Source organism: Leucopleurus acutus (assembly GCF_964270905.1).
Source record: "Leucopleurus acutus genome assembly, chromosome: X".
NCBI classification, from domain to species: domain Eukaryota; kingdom Metazoa; phylum Chordata; class Mammalia; order Artiodactyla; family Delphinidae; genus Leucopleurus; species Leucopleurus acutus.
Genome location: NC_139148.1, coordinates 78,452,171 through 78,477,992, shown reverse-complemented (window position 1 = coordinate 78,477,992; position 25,822 = coordinate 78,452,171). Strand labels below are relative to the sequence as shown.

At 33.9% G+C, this 25,822-nt stretch overlaps 1 protein-coding gene across 1 annotated transcript; it reads right to left on the bottom strand.

Moving 5' to 3' along the window:
• Nucleotides 1-9,179: 9,179 nt before the first annotated feature.
• On the bottom strand, nt 9,180-10,328 carry PABPC5 (poly(A) binding protein cytoplasmic 5; the record flags this gene model as incomplete). The annotated part of the gene is made up of 1 exon (XM_082864955.1): nt 9,180-10,328. The coding sequence occupies one exon, from the start codon at nt 10,326-10,328 to the stop codon at nt 9,180-9,182; it is 1,149 nt and encodes a 382-aa protein (XP_082721081.1).
• Between the last annotated feature and the right edge of the window lie 15,494 nt (nt 10,329-25,822).

Genomic DNA, 25,822 nt, shown 5'->3' with positions numbered 1-25,822 from the left:
TGTGAGATGGACCGCTATTGGACATTGAGAGCAGGGAAATTACATGATCTGACTTATTTTTGTAAGGAATAATCCTGCCAGTTGTGTGAAGAATAGAGTGTAGGAAGAAAAAGATGAGATCAGGGAGCTCTATTAGGAGTCTGCTGAAGTAATCTGAGTGAGAGATGATGGTGGTTTGGACTGGCTTGCTGGCAATAGAGGTGATAATGTCATAGACTTTGAATATACCTTCAAGGCTTAGCTATCACAATTTCCTGACTGACTGGATGTGAGATGTGAGAAAAATAAAGGAGTCAAGAACAATTCCAAGGTTTCTAGCCTAAAATCTGCAAGAAAGGTGATACCATTTACTGAGATAGAGAAGATACAAGAAGGAGCAGACTTGGAGGTTGAGGAGATAAATGTTCAGCTATTATGAAATCTTTGTAATTATATTTTTTAAACCGTTTTTCTTTATTAAAGACATTCTACATTTTAGTTATAAACTATTTAGGAAAAAAATAATAAAGAAGAAGAAAACAATAATCACCTATAATTTTATAACCAAAGAAAATTACTCAGTGTTTTGATGTAATTGTATAGTCTTTACACACACACACACACACACACACACACACATACATAGTATAAACACATACATGTACACACAGTATATACTGTACATACAGTATATAACATTTTTCCTACTCAAATGGGATGCTTTTTTATAACGGGATTGTTTTGGATACTTTCATCTACTATTTGTTGAGAAATTTTTCCCTATCCAGAAATTTGGAAAAAAATAATCACTTCTACTGTGTTCTAGTACTTTTATGGATTATTATTATTTTTGTTTTTATTTTTAACTTTATTTCATCTTTAACTTATTTTATTGAATGATATAAGTTGATAAGTTGTTTTTTGGGTTTTTTCCAGTTATCTTAATTTGCTAACGTTGGGAAATATTTTCTAGGCTAAAATCTCTAGACCAGTGTTTCTAGATCAGGGGTTGGAAAATTATAACTTACAGGCCAAATTTGGGCCGCCACTTGTTTTTGTATGGCCTATAAGTTAAAAGGGTTTTTACAGATGAACACATTTACAATTGATTTGACGATTGAGAAAACCAACTTTGAACCCTAATTTAGCAAAGTGTAACCCCCCAAATTCTTCTCATTAGAATTGTAACAAAAATGCTCTTTTATCATTATCATCACTATATTTTGAATTTTTTTCAATTTTAAAATGTGTAGAAATTTGATTTTTCTTGTTGTATAGGTGCCTGGATAATATCCTTGATGTTACTTCTTATCCCACAAAGGTAAAAATTATTGTCTGGTCCTTTACAGAAAAAGTTTGCTGACTCTTGTTCTAGATCTTTGTAAGTGTGCATAAGAATCACCTGGAAGCTATGAGAAAAATGTAGATTTCTGTTGTTCACCCCACCTTCATCACTGCTATATCAGTTTTGATTCAGTAAGCCAAGGGCAAGTCCCAGGAATCTCAATTTTAACAAACATCCCAGGTGATTCTGAGACGCTCTGGAGCAAATTTTGAGAAACACAGAATGCCGACTTGCACTGAGCAAGTTTCAATACTGATTTTTTAATTACATGTGGGCCAGTACTTCACCGCCAGCATGCTGGTAAATATCAGTTCATTATAAAGATCTCACTGGAGTAAATTGCCACAGGGACCAAACCTGCCTATGGCTCTTTCCACCCGTCATCATGTGTCCTATCACCTTTCCTTGGAACACAGCCTTGCTTGGGAATCAAAGCATTGTTTTTGGTGTAGGAGGTCTGTGGTTCTGAATTTGAACCCATATGACAGAGGATACATCATTATTCCTGGGTTCCATGCATTTGTTCTTATCTCTCTTTTTATCCCTTCTTTATTATGGTTTATGCATATATTTATGTATGTATGCACATATTCATTCATCCATCCATCCATCAGCACATCTAATTTCCCTATAAACAACAAGATTTTAACTTTACTAGAATTAGTACTGCCTCCCTCCCCCATCACCAAGCAAACCTTAAATTTTTGATACAAATGATCTACCATTTGTGTCATAGTAAATTTATAAATTTACCAGTGCATGTTGGAAAGCGTAAATCTTGGGACATCTAACTGAGTTCAAACACTAAAACATAGGGAGCTTAAAAAAATCAAAACACTATAGCACATTTCAGAGTCATTGTTGTTGGAAGTTAGAAATTATTGCTGGAATATCTTAATAAGAATTCCAGGAAGTCCTGAGATTTTAAGTAGTGTATGCGAGATTAAGAAAGGAAGAAATAATTTATCTCTTGAGAGAATTTTAAGCGTTAAATCCTGACTTTTCTTAATGAAGTTTCCATGGGGCACTACAAGTTCGTATTTCTAAAGGCCAAAACTTTCCTCTTTTCTCCACCTTCTCTATATTTCCGTTGCTCCTTTGGGCCTCGGCTGATGGGTCACCAGAGAAATGTGGCTCCTCTCTCTGAGTAGCTGTGAAAGATTCCCATGAATTTTTTTGCCCTTTTGTATCCAATTTTACTTTTAAATATTTTTGTGGGAACTCTCTCCCTGAGAACAATGTATTCACTAGTATTAATTCATTTTTTATGCATTTCAAAATATGTGTTCTCAATTTATCTGAAATTCCCCTTTTACTGATGAATTCCTAATACTGACTAAAATCATTTAATATAGTGTTCTTAGTTATTCAATGAGCCCTAATTCTAATTTTAGAGACAGATTACATATTGTTTCAAATACTTGAAAACTTTTTCAATTTTACCCAGAAACTTGAAAAGTTCTACCAAACAGTACTCTAAAAAAGTATGCTCCAAGACCAATTAAAACACATTTCTCACAGCCCTAAATTCTTGGCCCCAGATTAGAGATAAAATTTCAAGCATGCAATTACTTATATCAGAAATCCAGCTTAAATGATCTGTATGGTGAAACTTGCTGTTGAGGAAAGATTGCGACACCATTTTCTGGTTTATATATTATCTTAAAAATAGAATATATTGAGGAAATACATTTGTCTTTCAGCAATAAAATAGATTACATAACTGCATCTCTCACAATCTAAAGATAAAAAACAGTTAAAATGACCAAGTGATCTAAGAAAATCATTCTGCTTAAAGTGAAACTTTTGCTCTTGGAGACTAAAGTAAGAGACATACTTAGTTCATACTTTTTTTCATTCTTTCAGTTTGTTTCACTTACATCAAAATATAATAGAAGTTTCAGAAAACTGTATCTTCCTATATATTACTCTTTGACTGAGAGAGTTCACATTATTGTGGTGTGTCTCCACATAACAACTAAAGGCTGCACAGAGATAATATTCATTGTCTATGCTGCCCGTTCAGAAAAGTTGGACAGTTTCTCTTAGCATTATCTCTTGTTATGCTTGGAATGTTGCTTTCATATCTCAAAATTTGTCCCACATTAGCAATATGTATTACTCAGTCTTTGGTAATCAGATGCTCCAGCCCATGTATACATTATGAAACCACAATTCCAAACAGACCCCACAGCTTTGTTGTTTTAATTAGCATCGTTCTGATATTTACATTATTTTAAAATGAATATCTTCAGCTAGATACATTCATCCATATATAAACAGTAGATGTTTTCCACTATCTACTGTGGCTTGACATGCAAGTTCTGAAACTTTATCTCAACAAAATGGTACAACATCACATACATGCACATCTGACAGAAGTGTTTGAGGTGATGTTTTGACAAACTATGTAAACCAGAAATACCTTATATAAACTTGAGTGTTCTAAGAAGGATGGAGTTGAGATTAGGCGATGGGGGTAAGAGAATAGAGAGGAGCAGACCAGCACCAATAATTATTTAAGAAATTCACTTAGAAATGAAATATTCCAAAGGTTTAGTGTTACTGTAGTAGTCAAATCAGTGTTAAGAATACCCATACACAGTGAACGAAAACAATTCATGAAGCTTCACCCTAAAGCAGATATCAAACTAGGTAGAATTTTACTGTCTTTATAGTATTCAGTTTGATTTATAACATTTAAATTACTCTTTGTTTCTCTATGTTCCTTCTTTTAATTATTCTTGAATTATTTCACAAATCCCCCTTTTTAAAAATTCCTCAGTGAACAGGGAAATACATTCTTCATCTTGACTTGCATTGTTTTGTTACCATCCTTGCCATAATGTAATAAAGCTGCCCTTCATCACAAAAAAAGTAAGGTATTTATTCCTTTATTTAGGGACATTAATGTATTATATATTTTTTTGTACAATGAAACCAATTAGGTATATATGCTGGGCTTCCTGAAACTCTGAAAAAAGAGCTTGGAAATTCCTCTCTGCGTTTGTTCTTTACAGGAATTTAGTCTGCCTCAAATCCTGAGTGGTGACTTAAGGAATAGTCTCTTGCCATTCTGTGTAAATTAGTTTAAAATTACTTTTTAAATGCCCCCCAAATATTGATTTTAGAAGTCCTTGATTTTTCAGAAGCATAATTTACCCTTTTGGAAGTTTCAGATCAGTCTCAAAAAATGTAAAATTATTTATTATACATTATAGAAGTCTTATTTATTATACAAAAGATGTCAACATCTGGTGTTTTACTTACTATTAGTTCTAAAACAAAGAAACTAATTTACTCTGATGACTGAGACAGTGATGCCATACAATATCAGCACTCGTCCTTTTTCTTGCAGTCTCTTTAAAGCACTAAATATTTTTTAAAATTAAATAAACTATGAAGGCCTCAAATTTTGATGAGAAATTTAGTGAGAACATTGATCTTTTTTTTGTGCCAAATGGGAGACCTTTTAAAACTGACTCTGACTTTTGAGTGTGAAAGTACTTGGAGTTGGTTTTTTAAAGTTTCATAGGGTAGAAACTAACACAACATTGTAAAGCAACTATACTCCAATAAAAATTAAAAAAAAAAGTTTCATGGGAATTACATCCTCAGTATTTGTATGTTGAGTTAGGCCTCTTTCTTTTCAGATATTCAGTGGTAGCTAGATTACTTCTAACTACTGACCATGATCACCTGGAGCCAAGTGGGATGCATTAACTTTCTTAAGGCTCCAGGAAACCATTTGTTAGGTTATAATTCATGGGAAGTAAATAACAACCTGAAATATGTAAGAATTAATTCATTTCACATGTACAAGCAGTAGTGTCTCAGGGATGATCATCATTGCTTGGTTCAATATAGGAGCAAGATCTTGTGGAATAGTCTTGGTCTTGAAGCACCATCCCAATAATTTATTTAAAAAGTGTTACTCTACAAATAGACTTTTATCTAAGTTATGCCAATTATTAGAAGCTCTGTCTAAGGTAGGCCCATCAATCAAGTGTTGAACATTGAGAAAAAAGAGGGCATAAGAGTAAAAGCACTGATAACACCTTAACAGTATAAGCATGAATCTGTGTCATCAGTAACACTGTTAAAAGCACCAATCTATGTAACCAATCTGTTCTTAATTATTTCTTCATAGGATGAGATTTAATAAAAATGGCTTATTCTGTAATAATTCATTTCTCTTGTAAATACTGAAAAGAGAATTTGAAAGCAAACAAGTGGAGAGATATAATCCATAGGTTATGAACTCATTAATTCTGCAAGTAATCATGGAATGCTAATTATATTCCAAGTTTTGTCATAGGTACTGGGAACACCAGTATCATCTATAATCAGTCATTTATTGATACATTTCTAACTATTCCCTTAAATTAGGCTACTTATTTATAGGTAAGATGGTATTCACTCCATTCCTAAATATTCCCTTAAAGAAAAAAGTAATTCTTACTTTTTTCACTCGGCTAAAAATATCACTTACACATGTAACATCTTGTTTTTCCCCTTAACCATAGATTCAACCAGAAAAGCACCAGGATGCTTGAAACTTCCTATACAGAAAATCCTCCCCAAATAACCTTTTCTATGATGCTTGCAATCACACACACAAAAAATGTTCTTAATTTTCTTCTCCCTGGGAACATTTGAAACTTGTACAAGTGACTATCTTGAAAAGTTGAAAAAAAAAGTATGAAAAACAAAAAACAAAACCTTAGTACTAAACACTCCACTATTAACTTGATCATTGATAGTATAGTTTTACTAATCATCTAGAAAATGAATAATAATCTATTTTAATGCTTTGTCACTGATTTAAGCTGTTCAGTTATTTTGTTCCCCCTTGGAAGCCTTAATTATTAGAAGTGTATTAAATGTAGCTAAAAATGAAAAGTACAAGATTGAACAACTACCCAGGTGTTTGTGTTTAAATAGAGATTACCTTTCCTTTATATTTTCCCCCTGCTTATATTTATATTTTCCACCTGAATTTACAGAGTTTTTTTGACTGATTTGCAGGGTCCTAACATGTATGTTTTATCTGTACTTAGCCACATTTTAATTAATCCTTTTCTTTATACTGACTAGCTTTTTGAAAACAGTAATAATTTAAATTCTTAAATAATTTCCCAAAATGTATTAAATGTTTATACTTGCGGATTTTTACCTTCCAGAAATCTTTTGTGATTTATTCTGAATCAAAGCATTTGTAAAGGTCTTAACACTGACACTTCAGGTTTACAGATTTAAATGAAAACTGGCAATGGGGGAAAAGGAATAGAGAATACATATGGTAAATAATTACCAATGTAAGAATTTTAAATTTTATTTGAAGTTGCTTCATTTTCATATATCTTAATGATCACAATGATGTAAATCAAGTAGACTCATAAAATATGAAAAATTATATCCTGTTAGTTTTTCTTTTGTATTTAAATGAAGAATATATCATTAACTTTTCAAATTTTAGATACATATATATCAATATGATGTGCATTTTTATTTTTCTAGTAGATTTAAGCTTTTACATGCTCTAGATATTTTTTATCAAGCTCCTATAACTTATACTGTTTTTAAGCAAGGATGCTCATCACAGCATTGCTTACAAATGTAGAAACATTGAAAAGCATGTAAATCTCATTCAATAATGAACTACTTAAGGTAAGTTATAGTACATCCACCCAATGGAATACTATGCAGTCACTAATTGATGATACAGATTGGTATTTATTGATATGAAAAGATGATTATGTTTTAGTTTAAAATAAAAAAACAGTACATATAGTATGTTTTCTTTTTTTTTGTAAAACAGTGTGTGTATACATAGAGGAAAAGGCATGAAAGTATATGCACACACTTAAAATATTAATGCACACACAAAATATTAATAGTGGTTATCTCTGAACTCTGGGAATTTTAATTCCTTCTTTGTAAGTTTCTGCATTGTTGTACATTATTTTACAAGAAGCATGTATTATGTTTATAATCAATAAAAACAGTAATTTCCATTTGAAAATATTTGATAATGAATATACAAGTCATTTGTAGATAAACAATTACATAGAAACAGGTTATTCTCATTATTTTATGGGCAAATAGCCAACAAAAGTGTTAATAAAATTATATATTTATATTGTATTATGTATGAAACCAAAGATTTCTATATAAATAAAAACCAACTGAGAATAGAGTTAAAACATTTTCTTACTGTTGGATCTGTGGTATGAGTGAATCCTATTTTTAAAAAGTAATTATTTCAATTTTACATAAATTAGGTATTTATCTCTCTAATCCCAAAATCGATTAGAACTGGCGTATATTAAAAGAAAGGCAATCCAAAGAAAATATGAAAGCAAGTGTAATATGGATGGAAGGTAGATGGATATGGAGAAGAGGGAACTAAAAGTGAAACACAGAAAGTCCATCGTATAGAAATTACAGGCTAAATAATGTAATTGCAATATAGAACAGAACATTTTGTCGCAACTTCCAAGCAGCTAGACAAAAAGAAAACAAAAAGAAAACAATTAAGAGCTCTCATATGATAGATGGAGGCATGTGACTTAATCAAGAGAAATGACCTTTTCCTTAACTTTGAAACATCTGTGAATATTACCTTATTGATATATTCAACAATTTATAAGAGATAATGACAAGTTTAATAGAAGATGTTATTCAAAGTAGTTTTCCACATCATTACAGGATTGTTTACCTTCTATATTGACACAACAGAGGCTGAAGTTAATCCTAAAGTTATTTATAGACAAAGGCAATTCAGTGCTGTTATTCACCTTTCTTGTTGATTAAACATGATCCATGTATACCTACTAAGGAGTTTAGAAAAATGAGTGATAAGAATGCTCCTTAGGGCTTCCCTGGTGGCGCAGTGGTTGAGAGTCCGCCTGCTGATGCAGGGGACAAGGGTTCATGCCCCAGTCCGGGAAGATCCCACATGCCGCGGAGCGGCTGGGCCCGTGAGCCATGGCCGCTGAGCCTGCGCGTCCGGAGCCTGTGCTCCACAACGGGAAAGGCCACAACAGTGAGAGGCCTGCATACCGCAAAAAAAAAAAAGAATGCTCCTTAGACTGTCTTCAAATATCAAAGCTTTCAGAAAAGGTTTTTAAGATGAAACTTAGAATTTAAATAATCAATGTTTAAAGTATTAATTTTCTAAGGTATTGATTGAGGAAATACCAATATGCTTCTTTCTCTGGGCATGAAGTTAATAACGAAAACTCTCAAAACTTAGTCAAAGTCACTATCAAGTCTGTGGTATGCCCACAATATATTAAAAAGGAAAAAAATATATAAATAAATAAAAGGAAGAAAGAAAGCTCACATCTTTTAAAAGGAATATTCATTTTAAATAATAATTTAAAGTGAACCTATACACAAATATTAACTGGATCATATACGCTTTCCCCTGCTCTACTGATTTCTCAAAAAACAAGTTAGAAATTTTCACTGTGATAGACTCAGAAGTAAGGACCATCTCGAGAATACTTTCATAGGAGAAAATAAATTTAGTAGTATTAGTGAAATAAGGAAGGAAATATACTCCATTACCTCACTTGACTGGTTTAGCAAAAAAGCATGTGGAGGAATAAATTTTAATCTACATATTCCTAAGGCTATTATATCGAAAAATAGTACAAAATGACAGTTTTACAATTAGAAATTATGTTCTTCACTAAAATGAACAAGGTTTTCTAGTTTCACTTTTTTTCAAAAGAAAGTATTCACTTAAAAAATGCTGTGAATTCACATAAAATAACCTCTTATCACAAAGTAGCCCAAACTAAGTAGGCACCAGCTTAAGGCTGAAACAAATTGAGCATTCTTATTCTCACCACCTGCGCCTGGCCTGGCCCAGCGTGACATGCAGAGGCTTGGAGCCCACTATGCGACCATTCATCTCATCTACTGCTTTGGTAGCCTCTTCAAAAGAGGAGAAGCAGACAACACCAAACCCTTTGCCTTGCCCCACTTCCACCATCACTTTGGCCCGGCTAATTGATCCAAAGGAAGAAAATTCCTCCTTCAGTTTTTCATCATCGATGGTCTCGTCTAGGTTCTTAATATAGATAGGCACCCCTGGAGGCCGACTTTTTTCTTTTAATCTCAGCCGCTCAAATCTTCGCCTTAACTCGGCCAGGCGTTCAATTTTCTTCTGTGCTCGCCCTACATAGAGGACTTTCCCATCGATGGACTTTCCATGCAGGTCTAACACAGCCTTTTGGGCAGCCTCGTGTGTCTCGTATCTCACAAATCCAAAGCCTTTCGATTTCCCACTGGCATCTCTTATTACCTTAACACTCTCAGTTGGCCCGTATTCACTGAAAAGTTCCTTCAGTTTGTCGTCATCCATGTCATCTCCAAAGTTTTTAACGAAAACATTGGTGAAAGTCGCTCTATCCCTAGTTCTAACTTCAGCTGCCCGCTCTTCCGGAAATTTGAATCGGCCAACGTACACCTGGCGGTTGTTGAGCCGCACTCCATTCATGTGCCAGATGGCCCTATTGGCAGCGGCCAGGCTGTCAAAGTGCACATAGGCATAACCCTTAGAGCCGTTGTCATCGCATACTACCTTGCAGGAGAGAATGCTCCCAAAAGCAGAAAACAGATAAAAAAGGGCCCTATTGTCTATGGATTTGTCCAGGTTTTTGATGAATATATTTCCAACTCCAGACTTTCTTAAGCGGTCATCTGGCTGAGACCACATTAGGCGGAAAGGTTTGCCGTTAATCAAATCAAAATTCATGGTGTTCAAGGCCCACTCAGCATCCGCAGGAAAGCGGAAGTTAACATAACCATAGCCCAGGGGGCTGCGGGTCACCGGGTCACGGCAGATTCGGGTGAAGCGAAGAGGGCCAGCAGGCCTGAACTTTTTATATAACATGTCCTCGGTGACATCTGGGTCCAAGTCACCCACATACAGGGCAGCCTTGAGGTACTTCTTTTTCTTGCCAGCAGGATTAGGCTCCCCACTCCCCATCTCTCTGAGCACAGGGAGGAGGTTTTCTTGGGAGAGAAAAAGAGGTTGCTTTCTCTAAGCTATGGGCCAAGCAGCTGTTCACAAACAGAAAAAAAGCCAAGGCGAAGGAAGCTAAAAGCAGACTCAGAATCACTGTTGAGGCTGAGAAAATGAAGTTCAGAAACAGCTGGTCAGCAGGCTCAGAACAAATGCATCAGACAAAAAAGCACCCCAATAACGAATCCGTTCTCCCTAAGGTGGCTTAGAATTTCCACCCATTCAGATCTAAAATCAGTTTCAAAAGCCAGTAGTAGGAAAGAAATGTCCCTTTCCCCGTTAAATTGTAAGAAATCATCAAGCAGCTGGCTGGCTCCCCACACCTAGCCTTGCCGAAAGAGGCCTCACGACCCGTTTTCTGCATAAATATAGGCCTCAAGCTCGTGTGGGCTTAAAATGATATCAACAAGGGCAGGAGCCGAACATGTATTCCTCCGCCGGCTGCCTGGCCGGTCTCAGGCGGGCTCGCGCTCACTAAGGCCGCGCTACACACACTCAGCGTCAGCGAAAGGGCAGACTGGACACTTGGTGCGCTGCGGCCGGGCAGGCAGGCTGCAGGCGGCGGATCGGACAGAGAGACAGACAGACAGACACACGCGCGGGGGACCGGAGACCGCCCAGATACCCAAGATGCCCACTGGGTACGGACCGAGTGACGCGCAGAGATTTCGGCAGCCTGAGACTCGCGGCGGGTCCGGAGGGACTGACTGGCAGACGCGCACTGGGTCAGCTCAGACGCGAGGAGGTTCCGGACAGATGCGGGGCGGAGTCAGGAAAGAAGGGCAGATGCGCGGCGGGCGGGCAGAGCTCAGACCGATGGACAGGGATTGCGCCCTGCAGGACACACCGACCCAGGGACTAAAAGCTTCTAGCTGTGGTAGGGCGAGCGGGCGGGGCGCAAGGAAACCCGGAACCGTGCTAAGTAACTTCCCGCTTGCTGTGTGCCAAGATGTTAAAAAAAAAAAAAGAAAGAAAGAAAAAAGAGAAAAGAACGAACGAAAGAAAAAGATTTAAATGGTTTCTAGATTTTTCATTTCTTATTTTTGAAATTTTATTTATTATTTTAAAATATTACCTTTAGGCTACTGACCCCAAAATCAAAGGAGGTGAAGACCTAGGTGGGACTCTCATAATTTTTTTGTGTGTTTTTAAATGAATTCCCTAAATCGTTTCGAAATAGCATATAGGTTGCATACTTTCCTGAGTGCATTGGAAACTCAGTTGACAGCTGTACTGGACTCCCAGTCCAGTGCTAAATGATCACAGGGTCAAATAAAACACAGGCCCATGTTGTAGTTGGCCTTTATTTTTACTCCATTGAACTTCAACATAATGGTAGCATTATCCCCAGGTAATAGGCAGCGTTCTTTTCGCTGCTCCAGTAATACTAAGGTTTTAATGATTGGAGAGCCATAAAATGACTTTTAATGATACTTAGTGCCAGGAAACATTGAAGATGTGCTGCCTCCATAATCACAAATTGCAAAATCTTAGTTAAAGAGTAAAAGCTGCAGAATCAATGCAAAATATATAATGTTTGAAGATGAAATAAACACGTTAAGATATAGGCACTTTACACAATTAATTGCTAATTTCAACTTGAATTGTCAACTTTAAACCATTCCAGGGAACAATGCTATAAGATTAGACACAGCTCAGAGGTTTCCCAAGATCTCTCTTTAGAGTTCGTGGTAAACTGTTCTGAAGAGGAATGTTACCCCGTCTTCGGAAAATCATCAGTGTCTGTAACACATAACTCAACCAGCCCCTTCCACAAGCCCTCCCCTCAAAAAGAAAATCCGAACAAAACATATGTCAGTACTGTTAGGCTGGAAAAGATCCTGGCAAAAAAGGAATGCAAGAGAAGGACATCACCCCAAAGGGTGTTGTCTTAAATTCTTAGAATAACAGGCTAAATTCATGTGTTGCTTTATTTTCTACAGTTTCTATTAGACGGTAGAGTTGACTAAAGATGACAATTTGCCCTCATTATTTACTCAATTATTTTGTAATTTTCTCCTCAAGGGTTCTTGCTTAGCTAAGACATGGAGACTATGTGAGAAAAAGCAAATACAAATTAAAAAATGTTATAGAGATAGACTAATAAAAACCGGTCTTAAAATATCACCACGTTGACCAATATGTAGAAACACTTGTGAACATGTGCTTACTTTATTGTACTTTGAACATATACTTTATAAACATCTTTCCTCATAAACTTAATTGACAATGGGCCAGAACTTTTGTTTTTATTTTTCTGATATAAAAGTATTACTTTACTGAAAATGCTATATTAAAATAACAACATAAATCCAAGAGAATAATTACCACAGTATTATCACTAAATCAAATTAATATTTTATTTATGTAACCACCTAAATGCTGTCCATATTCCAATTCATTTGTATATATTTTCTCTAATATTATAGATGGAATTGGGTTGTTAAAAATAATTATTTTCGGGAATTCCCTGGTGGCATAGTGGTTAAGAACGCACCTGCCAATGCAGGGAACATGGTTCGAGCCCTGGTCCGGGAAGATCCACATGACATGGAGCAACTAGGCCCGTGTACCATAACTACTGAGCCTGCATGCCACACCTACTGAAGCCCACGTGCCTAGAGCCTGTGCTCTGGGACAAGAGAAGCCACCACAATGAGAAGCCCACGCACTGCAACGAAGAGTAGCCCCCACTTGCCGCAACTAGAGAAAGCCTGCATGCTGCAACAAAGACCCAACTCAGCTAAAAGTGAATAAATTGGAAATACTTTTAATAATAAAAATTATTATTTTCAGAATAACCTCCACTCTACACTTGCCAGCCATTTTGGGGTCATTGCAGTATAAACATTCTAAACTATAGTGAACATTTTATCAGATCAAAAATCAGAAATTTAGAACTGCTGTGAAATAAATAAATTTTAGTAGAGTTCCCTCTGCTAAGCAGAAGTTTATGGGAAAAAGGGAAACATTTTCATCTATAATTTGTTTAATCATTTTAATATTTACATTGAGAATTGTCTCTGGGATAAAAATCAGATGTGGAACATTTCTCTGTCATTTTTATTATATATTCAAGGTAAGTTTATAGTCTATGTAAATCTGATGCATATATTAAATCCATTAAAAATCCCCACCCAGATTACTAAGGCAGTTGGTTGAAGCATATCTGAGTCTTTCTAAATCTGAGAAACATTTTGCATGAGGAAAGAATCCTGGACAACTGGTATTCTAAGTGCAACCTACCACACATTGTTATTTACAGTTGGTAGAAATTTGTCAGCATGAGAGGAAGAAGAGGACAGTTGGAAATTTATGTTTTTCAGCCTTGTCTTAACAGGCACTTGATCCTGTTTCCAATTAAAAGTCTGAGTTGTGCAAGGTGCTCGGACTTCACAATGAAAGTAAATTTGCTACTCTCTTGAATGAAGTCTGGGATAGTTGAACAAAGTAAAACCTTTATTACCTAGAACTTGGCTCATGTTTTTCAGACAAAGAGAGGAAAATTGGCAAAAAAACAATTTGGCATTAAACATGTAGTAGTAAGTTTTGGAGCCAGTAGCAACTCTCTGTCTCTATTTCCAAAATTTTATCCTGCTCCCTGAGTATTTATGCTCTGGATGATAATCCTGAAGGCATTTTGATAAGATTTATTATCAAAGAAAGATTAAATTGTGTTTATTAGAATGTATTTACTGAAATGAGAAAGTAACCAAAAGTGGAAAAAATTTCAAAGGAATATACAATGGAACGGGATTTATGCTAAATTGTCAATAAACCAGAATATCTCATTTTTCAACATTTAACCAAAATTTCAGTATTTCAAATTATAAAAGTATAGTTTAGATATTTATTCAAAGGCTGTAGCTATAATTCATACATTTATAACCCTAGGTGGTTTGATGGAAATTAAGAAAGATTCTTTTACAAAATTTTAACATTTTTTTCCTTTCTCTCATTAATTGAATCCCTGTTGAATTAAAAAGTCATGCATTCAACTGTGGATAAATCTGAGTATTAACATATAAAAATAATATAACAACTTCATATATATTTAGGTTTAGTTAGGTGTATCCTTAGGGTTCTCTTTTAATTAGATCCTATTAGTTTAAAATGAACCCATGGAATATTACAATGTAAATTTATGCAATTGCTATGCATTTAAAATTCAGTCTATTTAGAGTTTTACATATGATGTAGAGGCAAAGTATTTTATCTTATTATGCATTAAAATAGGGTAGGAGTATCACCCAATTGACAGATAGTCTCAGACAAATCTCTCCTTACTAGGGTTTGTTTACTGAACATATGCCTCATACAGGGAAAACACACACACACACACACACACACACACACACACACACCACATTCTTTGATTAAAAATCCTGAGTTATAGTCATTTCACTTGACCTAGAACAATAAATAAAATAATAATTGTTTAAAAATGTAAACTTTATTTTTATTTTTAATGGTGGGAAAATATACATCAAATTTACCATCTTAATGATTTTTAAGTGAACAATTCCGTGGTTTTAAGTACACTCACATTGTCATCACATTGTCATGCAAGCGACATCACTATGTCCAGAACTCTTCATCTTACCAAACTGAAACTCTGTACCCATTAATCTATGCTTTTAGATGACACAAAATATGTTAAGCCATTTATTTACTGTTGGACAATAAAGCTGCTTTTAGTTATTTTATTGTCACAACACACAATGCTATAATAAACGTCCTTATTCACATACTTTTATATATTATTACTCATTTCTATTAAGTAGATTCTCAGAAGTGGGTATCGTACACTTAGATGGTATGTGAATTATTAAATGTTAATATATGCTGTCAGAATTATGTCAAAAATGATGACACAATTATGTTATGTTATGTTATTTTATGTTATGTTAATTATGTTATGTTATGTTATTTTACCAACAACATAAAACTTTAGAGGAAATGGCTAACTCCTAGCAAAATAGGAATTACCAAATTTGATCCAAAGGAAAAGTGGAAGAATTGCCATATAACAGATTAGAGAAAGATTACACATATGCTATTTAAAAACAAAAAACAAGCACAGGTGATTTTATAGTTGAGTAGTATTATATAATCTTTAAGAAAATACATGTAGTGCTAATGCTATTCATACTATTCTCAACCATAAAAAGCTCCTTAAATCACTTTTATAAAATTGTCTCCAAGAGAAACTTCTCATAAGCCTAGCTAATGTTTTCAAACCAGAATAAAGTTATAGATTGATGGTCAGTCCATTTGCTGATAGAGCTTGGATATATATTGTCTCAGTTGTGTGTATGTTTGGGTGTAGGCAGATTGCAGGAGCATGGTTAAGTGTTACATAATACGGATTTAGAAAGGAATATGTGATGGGAAGAAAATTAAAGACTTCCATTTTAAAATGTCAAAACAAAATAAAACATATTCCAGATACTGATCATGATATCTTGCACTTTTTTCCTTTCCTTCTGGAAAAACTGTTCAGAAAAAGTAAAACGTGGAGAACAGTTCTTCACAGATAAGGAAAACTGAACATTTAAATAAACAGATGATTGAGGAAAATACTCTGCTTATCTTTCCTAACCTAAAAGTTCAAATGCAAAATAATACATTACTGTTTAATCTTTATCAATGGGAGGATCATAAAAGAAAGATTAGTCTTTCTTTTAAAAGACTTCCCATCCCCAAATCCCTGTGTTTTGGCTATAGGCACACTAAGTACTCATATAATCCCTGTGAAAGCTATCGGGACTCCTTCTGTATACTGCTTGTTCATCCATATTCATCTTCATAATAGGTAACAGGAACTGTATGCCCATTTTGTTTTGAAATCAGTCATTATCTTCATGCTTTGATACATACAGCAGAATTATATTAAGTGGACATTAGATTTACAAGGTAAAATACCTATATTTTCCATTTCATCTTTAATCTCCTTTGCCACAATTTCAAATACACTTTATTTTTTGCATCATGGCTTAATTAATTAATTTTTATTGGACTATAGTTGCTTTACAATGTTGTGTTAGTTTCTGCTGTACAGCAAAGTGAGTCAGTTATACATATACATATATCCACTCTTTTTTAGATTTCCTTCCTATTTAGGTTACCACAGAGCATTGAGTAGAGTTCCCTGTGCTATACAGTAGGTTCTCATTGGTTATCTACTTTACATATAGTAGTGTATAAATGTCAATTCCAATCTCCCAATTCATCCCCCCCACCTTGGTAACCATAAGTTTCTTCTATACATCTGTGACTCTATTTCTGCTTTGCAAATAAGTTCATCTGTATCATTTTTCTAGATTCCACATATAAGAAATTTTATACGATATTTATTTTTCTCTTTCTGACTTACTTCACTCTGTATGACAATCTCTAGGTCCATCCACATCTCTGCAAATGGCACTATTTCTTTCCTTTTGTGGCTGAATAATATTCCATTGCATATATGTACCACATCTTCTTTATCCATTCCTCTGTCAATGGACATTTAGGTTGCTTCCATGTCCTGGCTATTGTAAATGGTGCTGCAATGAATATCAGGGTGCATGCATCCTTTTGAATTATGGTTTTCTCTGGATATATGTCTAGGAGTGGGATTGCTGGGTCATATGGTAGCTCTATTTTTAGTTTTTTAAGGAACATCCTTACTGTTCTCCATAGTGGTTGTACCAATTTACATTCCAACCAACAGCATAGGAGGGTTCCCTTTTCTCCACACCCTCTCCAGCATTTATTGTTCGTAGATTTTTTGATGATGGCCACTCTGACTGGTGTGAGGTGATACCTCATGGTAGTTTTGATTTACATGTCTCTGATAATTAGTGATGTTCATCATCTTTTCATGTGTTTGTTGGCCATTTGTATGTCTTCTTTGGAGAAATGTCTATCAAGTACACTCTTAAAGATAAGGTTCTTTCATTATAGAGTTTTCTTTCCATATATTTCTCTTTTTGGGTGAGGTGGAATAACAAATATTAATACTTTATTAAAAAGTTATGACTATTTCCATAATTATTTTATTAAAGTTATACATTTAATTCTTTATTGTGTCCTTTAAATTTAATTCCTGTGCAACATCAGAGAGTCTAAATGACAAGCTAGTATCTAACAGCGTAAAAACTTGCAGAAACTCCAAGGTTTAAAGTAAACTAATTCATCTGATCTGGAGAGAAAATACACATTTTAATTACTTTGATTTTCCTCAATAAAGAGTTATCAGTAATGCTTACTTTTTGTTTTACAGTGTAATCAAAATAATTATTCATTGGCTTGGAGCAACACCTAAGCTCTAGCACATTTCCATTAGAAATACAGTCCTGTTTTAAATATTTACATTTAGATAGAGGTGATAAATCTACCACAAAATTTCAAAGGATATAAGGGGTCCTGGAGTTATTACTGTTAACTAAAGAATCCTGCTTGTGACTCTAATTATTCTTATTTATTTAAAAAATATATTTAAGTCAATGCTAGACTTTGGCTGCTGAAACATTCTTGAAACTTATTTACTACTAAGACTAAAAATCATTCATTAATAATGAGAGGACATTTCTCTTGGTTAATTTATTTACCTATTTGTGGCTCCAATAATATTGAAATGACCTTTAGAATGTTTGGATACATTATTCATCAACTTAAGTGAGCTCTGCGCTTCAATTCTATGCATTTTATGTTTGCTTCAATTCTCCCCCTTCCCCACCCACCAAGACATTTGTTTTTCTTCACATAACTGTTTCAAGAAGTTATCCAATTTTCAAGACATTTGGTGTATGATGGTATCTAGATACATTTTAAGGTCTGTTTGTGGTTTAGCCATTTGCTTAAGTAAAATGTAGTTTTTGAGGGTCCCCTAGGTGCCAGACACTTTGTCACTGGGGATAGAATGTTGAACGAGATACACACAGTCCCTACTATACATTATAGTTTTTACGTTCTGGAGGGGGGAATATCATAGACAAATAAAAAATAAACAAAACAAATAAATTAATTCCAATTTGTGACAAAATCTATGTGGGAAATTCTAAACTGGGTGTTGTGATAGCAGTTAATAGTGGAATGCAGACTAGCACAGCCTATCTTAAAATAAAAAGGAACTTCATAATCATTTTCAAATGAGCATTTATTTTACAAACTTATAAGATTTAAATGAAATTTATGTTGATAGGTGTAATGAGAAATTATTGCACTGAATGAGGTCTATAGGTCTCAGATAATAAGTCATTTCAACTTCCCAGAATAACAGCTGACTGAGAAAGGATGTGGTCATATTGAAACCAGTGTATGTTTAGAATTGATTATGCTTTTAGTATCATTTACTAGCCATGTAAAATACAGGTCAAGCATTAAATAGGCTACCTCTGTTAGACTTTTCCACAAACCCTTAGAAGGGTTGCAGAGAAGGTAAAAGAAAATAAAAATTATATGAATAATTGCCACAAGGAAATAGGAATTAAAATGTTTAAAATTACTTTATGATGTCTACTTATTCATTTTCATAGATGCTCTTTTTGAACATTTTTTCTGTATATTTTGTATGACCCCTTCCCTCTCTCCCTCCTCCTTTCCCTCTCCCTCTTCCTCATTTTGTTAGTCATGCTGAAGTGATGATTCCTAATTTAGGACATGAAAAGAAAGGTACTCAGTATGTGTCTTTGTATTACTGAATCATTACATCTACTCTCATTGTAAGTACTGTACAATTACTACATGTGGAAACATAACTGGAGATGTAAAAAATAAAAAGCAAAACAAAAAAACAAAACAAAAGAAGAAGCCTCTGGAATATTCACTTTTGAACTTAATTGTTTCTATTCAGGCAACCTCAGAAAGGTCTAAAAAGAAAATAGCATCTAGCATTTATTACTTATTCTTTTTCCATTTCTTTACACTTATTATTCCCTTCTCATCTCTGCCTTTAAAAACACTTCTTCAAGGCCTAGCTTAATTAAATTTTTTTCAAGATTGCCTACTTCATTTTTGGCCCATTTAAATATTTTCTTCTCCCCTTTTAACTATTTTCCAATCTCTTTTATCTTTTGACCATGCTCTCTCTTATATATGGGTCCTTGGACTTCTTTTCTGGATGAAGTATATGATCTTGGGGAATGACTTTTAAATTTTATACTGAAAAAAATTACTTTTCTCTTCTTGTTCATTTGAATTAAATTGAAATTACCGAGACTGATTTGAATTGAAAAGATTTATACAGGGCCAACACATATTTAGGGTGTGTGCCCTCTTACAGCCAAGAGAAACAAGACTAATCAATCATGCCACTGAGCCTGGACCTGGTTTCATCATATTTGTAAGCAAAGTGCTACAGGCAGCTACTACTAGTCATCAGATTTGGCATGCAAAATAAGCCTTTATGGGATCCCAGATACTTTGAATGTGTTATTAATTATTTCTTCCTTTAGTGTAGGATAAAAATAATAGCTATATTTTAAAAGAAGTTATAATTTTCCAAATCTTGCTACAGTACAGTTACGAAGCAGGAAGAGTAACCATTCTCTTCTGACCCACAAGAAAGTTTTGGCCCTGATACAATATCAAGGATCAAGGATCATTATAAAGCCTGAATGTATACTCATCTTGAAGAAACATTATTTTGAACTCTGAGTATTTTAACCTCGTCTAAGTATACTTTTGGATTCACCCTTTTGTTTGCTAGAAGCTGTTGTCATACAACTGTGAACTTGAAAATTTATACTACACATATTGCTTTTCATATTATGTGATACCTTTACACCAGGAGACTTTAGATCTAGAAAAGGACATTATTTGCAAAACAGACTGAAATTCTGATCTTAATAAAGGTGTAAGGTTAATCTTTGAGGACTGAGAGAGGAAGGAAGACAAACCAGCAATATAACACAACTTCTTCTGCTCTAAGGGACATGTATCCTTTTGGTTGGAAACATAAAGATAATGAATGGCAACACTTTTTGCTTTCTGTAAAGAAAACATAAACCCACTTTTTCTGTAATGACAGGATGTGGGTAAACTAATATTAATGGAAACACATGTCTGAAAAATTGAAAACTAAATAATTTTACTTTTATTTTTATCAACTCATACTATTTACTCCAACATTAAATTGTATTCCAAAGTAGGTTTCTAATAAACAAATATTTTGTGGGCTTTTAAGGAAATTATGAAGTGGGGAAAGTTGGTTTTAATGGCTAACTATAAATTATATTATCCCACCCTCACAAATGATATCAGACATTTTCCCAAGACCTATCTTCATTGTTCCCCTGACACTCAGGGACTTGACAAAAACATAAATCTTTCCACCTTATGGGAATGTGATTGTTGCCTTGGCAATCAATCTATCATGGCACGAGATAGCAGCTAGCTACCTTAATTTTTAGAATAGTTTTAGACTCACAGAAGAATTGTGTGGAAAATGCAGAGTACTCACATACACTCTAGCTCACTCCAAACAGCCTCCCACATCAATATACTGCACCAGTGCAGTACATTTGTAACAATTTATGAACCAATATTGACACATCATTATCACCCAAAGTCCATAACTTACATTAGGGTTCACCCTTGGTGGTGTACAGTCTATGGGTTTGGAAAATATGTAATATTACTAATCTGCCATTACAATTTCATCCAAAATAGTTTTATTGTCCTAAAAATCCTCTGTGCTTTGCCTATATATCCTGTCTTCTTCCCTATACCCTGACAATCACTGGTCTTTCTACTGTCTCCATACTTTTGCCTTTACCAGAATGTCATATAGACAGAATCATAGAGGATGTAGCCTTTTCAGACAGTCTTCTTTTACTTAGTAATATATATTTAAGGTTCTTCCGTGTCTTTCCATACCTTGAAAGCTCATTTCTTTTATAGTGCTGACAGTAATATTCCATTGTCTAGCTGTACTCTATTCTGTTCCATTGATCTATTTATCCAAATACCTACTGAAGGACATCTTGGTTGTTCCAAGTTTTACAAATTATGAATAAAGCTGCTATATCTTTGTGTAGGTTTTTGTGTGGACGTAAATTTTCACTTCATTTGGATATATGTCAAGGAGCACAGTTGCTGGATTCTATGCTAACAATATGTTTCATTTTGTAAGAAACTGCCAAATTGTCTTCCAAAATTGCTTTACCATTTTGCATTCCCATCAGAAATGAATGATAATTCCTGTTGCTCCACATCCTTGTCAGCATTTGTATTTGTCCATGTTTTTAATTTTCATCATTCTAATAGGCATATAATGGTATCTCATTATTATTTTAATTTGCAATTCTCAAATGACATATGCTGATTACCTTTTTATGCATATTTTCCATCTGTATGTCATTTTTGCTGAGACTCCTATTCAGATTTTTCACCCATTTTTTTCTAAAAATTTTTTTTATTGTGGAAAGTACACTTAATATGTGATCTACTATCTTAACAAACTTTTAAGCTTATAGTATATTATTATTGACTGCAATGTTATACAGCAGATCTCTAGAGCATATTCTTGCTTGACTGAAATTTTATGCCTGTTGATAATAACTCCCCATTTCCCTCTCTCCCTGACCTCTGGAAGCCATTATTCTACCCTTTAATTCTATGAATTGAACTATTTTAGCTACCTCGTAAAAGTGGAATAATGCAATATTTATCTTTCTACAATTGGCTTATTTCACTTAGCATAATGTCCTCAAGATTCATTCATGTCATCACTCATCACATATTGCAAATTTCCTTCTTTTCCTTAAAGGCTGAGCAGTATGCCATTGTATGCATATACTACATTTTCTTTATTCATCTGTTGATGGACTAGGTTTTTATACAGATTGTTTGTTGTGAATAGTGCTGCAGTGAACATGGGAGTGTATATATATTTGAAAATCATATATCTAATAAAGGGTTAATCTCCAAAATATGTAAAGAACTCCTACAACAGAATAGTAAAAACAAAGCTAATGACCAGATTAAAAAATGTGCAAAGGACTTGAATAGATATTTCTCAAAAAAAAAAAACACATACAAATGGCTAACAGGTATATGAAAAAATGCTCAACATTGCTAATCTTTAGGGAAATGCAAATCAAAACCATAATGAGATATAGCCTCACACTTGTCAGGAGGGCTATTATCAAAAAACAAAGCACAAGTGTTGGAACTAATGTGGAGAAATTGGAACACTTGCACGCTGTTGGTGGGAATGCAAAATGTAAAACTGTTTGGAGGTTCTTCAAAAGATTAAAAAAGAACTACCATATGATCCACCAATTCCACTGCTGAGTATTTAGAAGTGAAATACCCAGATAAAATAATTGAAAAATAATTGAAAAATTTTTTTCCATTTTTAACTGGATTATTTTTTTTAATTTGTTGAGTTTTTAGAATTCTTTGTACATTTGAGATAATAATAATCCTTTATCAGACATATCTTTTACAAATATTTTCTCCCAGTCTGTGGCTTGTCTTCTCATTCTTTTTACAGTGCCTTTTGTAGAGAAGAGTTTTTGGAAACATTTTAATGAATTCCAACTTAAGCATTATTTTCTTAAAAGAATCAGATCTTTGTCATTTCCAATCTCAAGGCAATCTAGATTTTCTCCTATGTTTTCTATAGGAGTTTTATAGTTTTGCATTTTCCATTCATGTCTATGATTCATTATGAATTAATTTTTGTGAAGGGTGTAAGTTCTGTGTCTAGCACCATTTGTTGAAAAGATTATCCTTGCCTGTGCTCTTTTGTCAAAGGTCAGTTGACTATATCTGGATCTATGACTGAGCTCTCTATTCTGTTCCATTGATCTATTTGTCTAATCTTTTGCTAGTATGACACTGTCTTGATTATTATAGTTTTAATGTAAGTTTTGAAGTTGGGGGAGTGTCAGTTTTCTGACTTTGTTCATCTCCTTCAATATTATGCTGGCATACGGGGTCTTTTGCCTCTCCATACAAACTTTAGAATCTGCCTATATGCACAAAATAACTTGCTGGAATTTTAGGATTGTGTTGAATCTATATATTAATTTGGGAAGAACTGACATCTTACAATATATTTTCCTATTCATGAACATGGAATATCTCTCCATTTATTTAGTTCTTTGATTACTTTCATCAGAGTTTTGTAGGTTTCCTCATCTGGATATTGCACAGAGTTTGTCAGATTTACACCTAAGTATTTCATTCACTTGGTGATAATGTAAATATTACTGTGTTTTTTTTTTTCATTCAGTCTTTCATTTATTTTTTTTTAACATCTTTATTGGAGTATAATTGCTTTACAATGGTATGTTAGTTTCAGCTTCACAACAAAATGAATCAGTTATATATATACATATATTCCCATATCTCTTCCCGCTTGCGTCTCCCTCCCTCCCACCCTCCCTATCCCACCCCTCCAGGCGGTCGCAAAGCACCGAGCTGATCTCCCTGTGCTATGCGGCTGCTTCCCACTAGCTATCTACCTTACGTTTGGTAGTTTTTTTAATCTTGAATTCTAATTGTCTATTTCTTGTATATAAGAAAGCAATTGACTTTTGTGCACTAATCTTGTATCCTGAAACCTTGCTTAATCACTAATTAGATCCAGGAGTTTTTTTTTTTCTTCTTCTTTTTTGACAATTCTTTCAGATTTTCTACACTGACAGTCATGTCATCTATGAACATAGTTTAATTTCTTCCTTCCCAATTTATGTACGTTATATTTTCTTTTCCTATTGCATTAACTAGGGTTTTCGGTATGATAATGAATAGTAGAGCAGTGTTATGGGACATTCTTGCCTTCTTCCCAGCATTAGTGGGGAATAACTGTTTCTCATCAGTAAGTATGATGTTATCTGTTGGTTTTTGTAAATGCTCTTTACCAGGCTGAGGAAGTTCTCTTTTATTCTTAGTTTGTTGAGTGATTTTATTGTGAATAGTTTTAGATTTTATCAAGTGCCTTTTCTGTATCTATTGATATAATCATGTGATTTTTCTTCTTTAGTCAGTTAATGTGATGGGTTACATTAATTGATTTTCAAATGTTGAACCAGGGTTACATACTTGGAATTGTATAATTCTCTTCATATAATGTAGGATTTAATTTGTTAATGTTTTGTTGTGGGTTTTGTTTTTATGATCATGAGTGACATTGGTTTGTAGTTTTCCCTTGTTGCATTGACTTTACCTAGTTTTGATATTAGGATAATGCTGGCCTTATAGTATGAATATGACATGATTCCTCTGTTTTTATTTTCTGAAATTAATTGCAGAAATTGGGATAATTTCTTCTTTAAACATTTAGTAGAATTCACCAGTGAACCCATCTGGGACTGGTGCTCTCTGTTTTGGAAGGTTATTAATTATTGAGTCAACATTTTAAATAGATATAGGCCTATTCAAATTATCTATTTCTTCTTGAAATAGTTTTGACAGATTGTGTCTGTCAAGGAGTTGGTCCATTTCATCTAAGTTATCAAATTTGTGAGCATGGAGTTGTTCATAATATTTTTATTATCCTTTTAATATTCATGGTACCTGTAGTAATGTACCTTCTTTCATTTCTGATGTTAGTAAATTGTGTCTTCTCTGTTTTTTTGTCTATTGATTTCCTGTTTTCAATCATTGATTTCTACTCTAATCTCTATTATTTGTTTTATTCTGCTTACCTTAGATTTAATTTTCTCTTTTTTTCTAGTTTCTTAATGTAGAAGATTAGATTATTGATTTTATAACTTTCTTCTTTTCTAATATATGTATTCAATGCTGTAAATTTCCTTCTAAACATTGCTTCCACTGCATTTCAAATTTTTATGTTATATTTTCATTTTAATTTCTCCTGAGTCTTCTTTGACTAGCTTGTCATTTAGGTGTTGTTTAATCTCTAAGTATTTTGTGGTTTTCTAGATATCTTTTTGTTTTTTATTTCTAGTTGAATCCCATTGTAGTGTGTGCATACATTGTATGATTTCTACTCTTTTTGATTTGATAAGGTATGTTTTGTGGCCTAAAATATGATCTATCTTGGTAAGTGTTCAATGTGAGTTGAGGAGAATGTGTATTCTGCTGTTGCTGGGTGAGGTATTCTATAAATGTCAATTAGATTCAATTGATTGATCATATGGTTGAGTTCAACTATGTCTTTACTGATGTTCTTCATGCTGGTACTGCCCATTACTGACAAAGGGATATTTAACTTCCAATATAATAATGAATTTGCCTATTTTTCCTTGCAGTTCCATCACTTTTTTTCTTAAGTATTTTGATACTTGGTTTTTAGGTACATACACATTAAAGATTGATATGTCTTCTTGGATAATTGACCCCTTTATCACTGTCAATTGCTCTTTTATTCCTGATAATTTCCCTTGCCCTGAAGTTGAATTTGTCTGAAATTAATATAGCTACTATTACTTCCTTGTGGTTAGTGTTAACATGTTATATCTTTCTCTATCTTTTTACTTTTAATCTATATGTGCCTT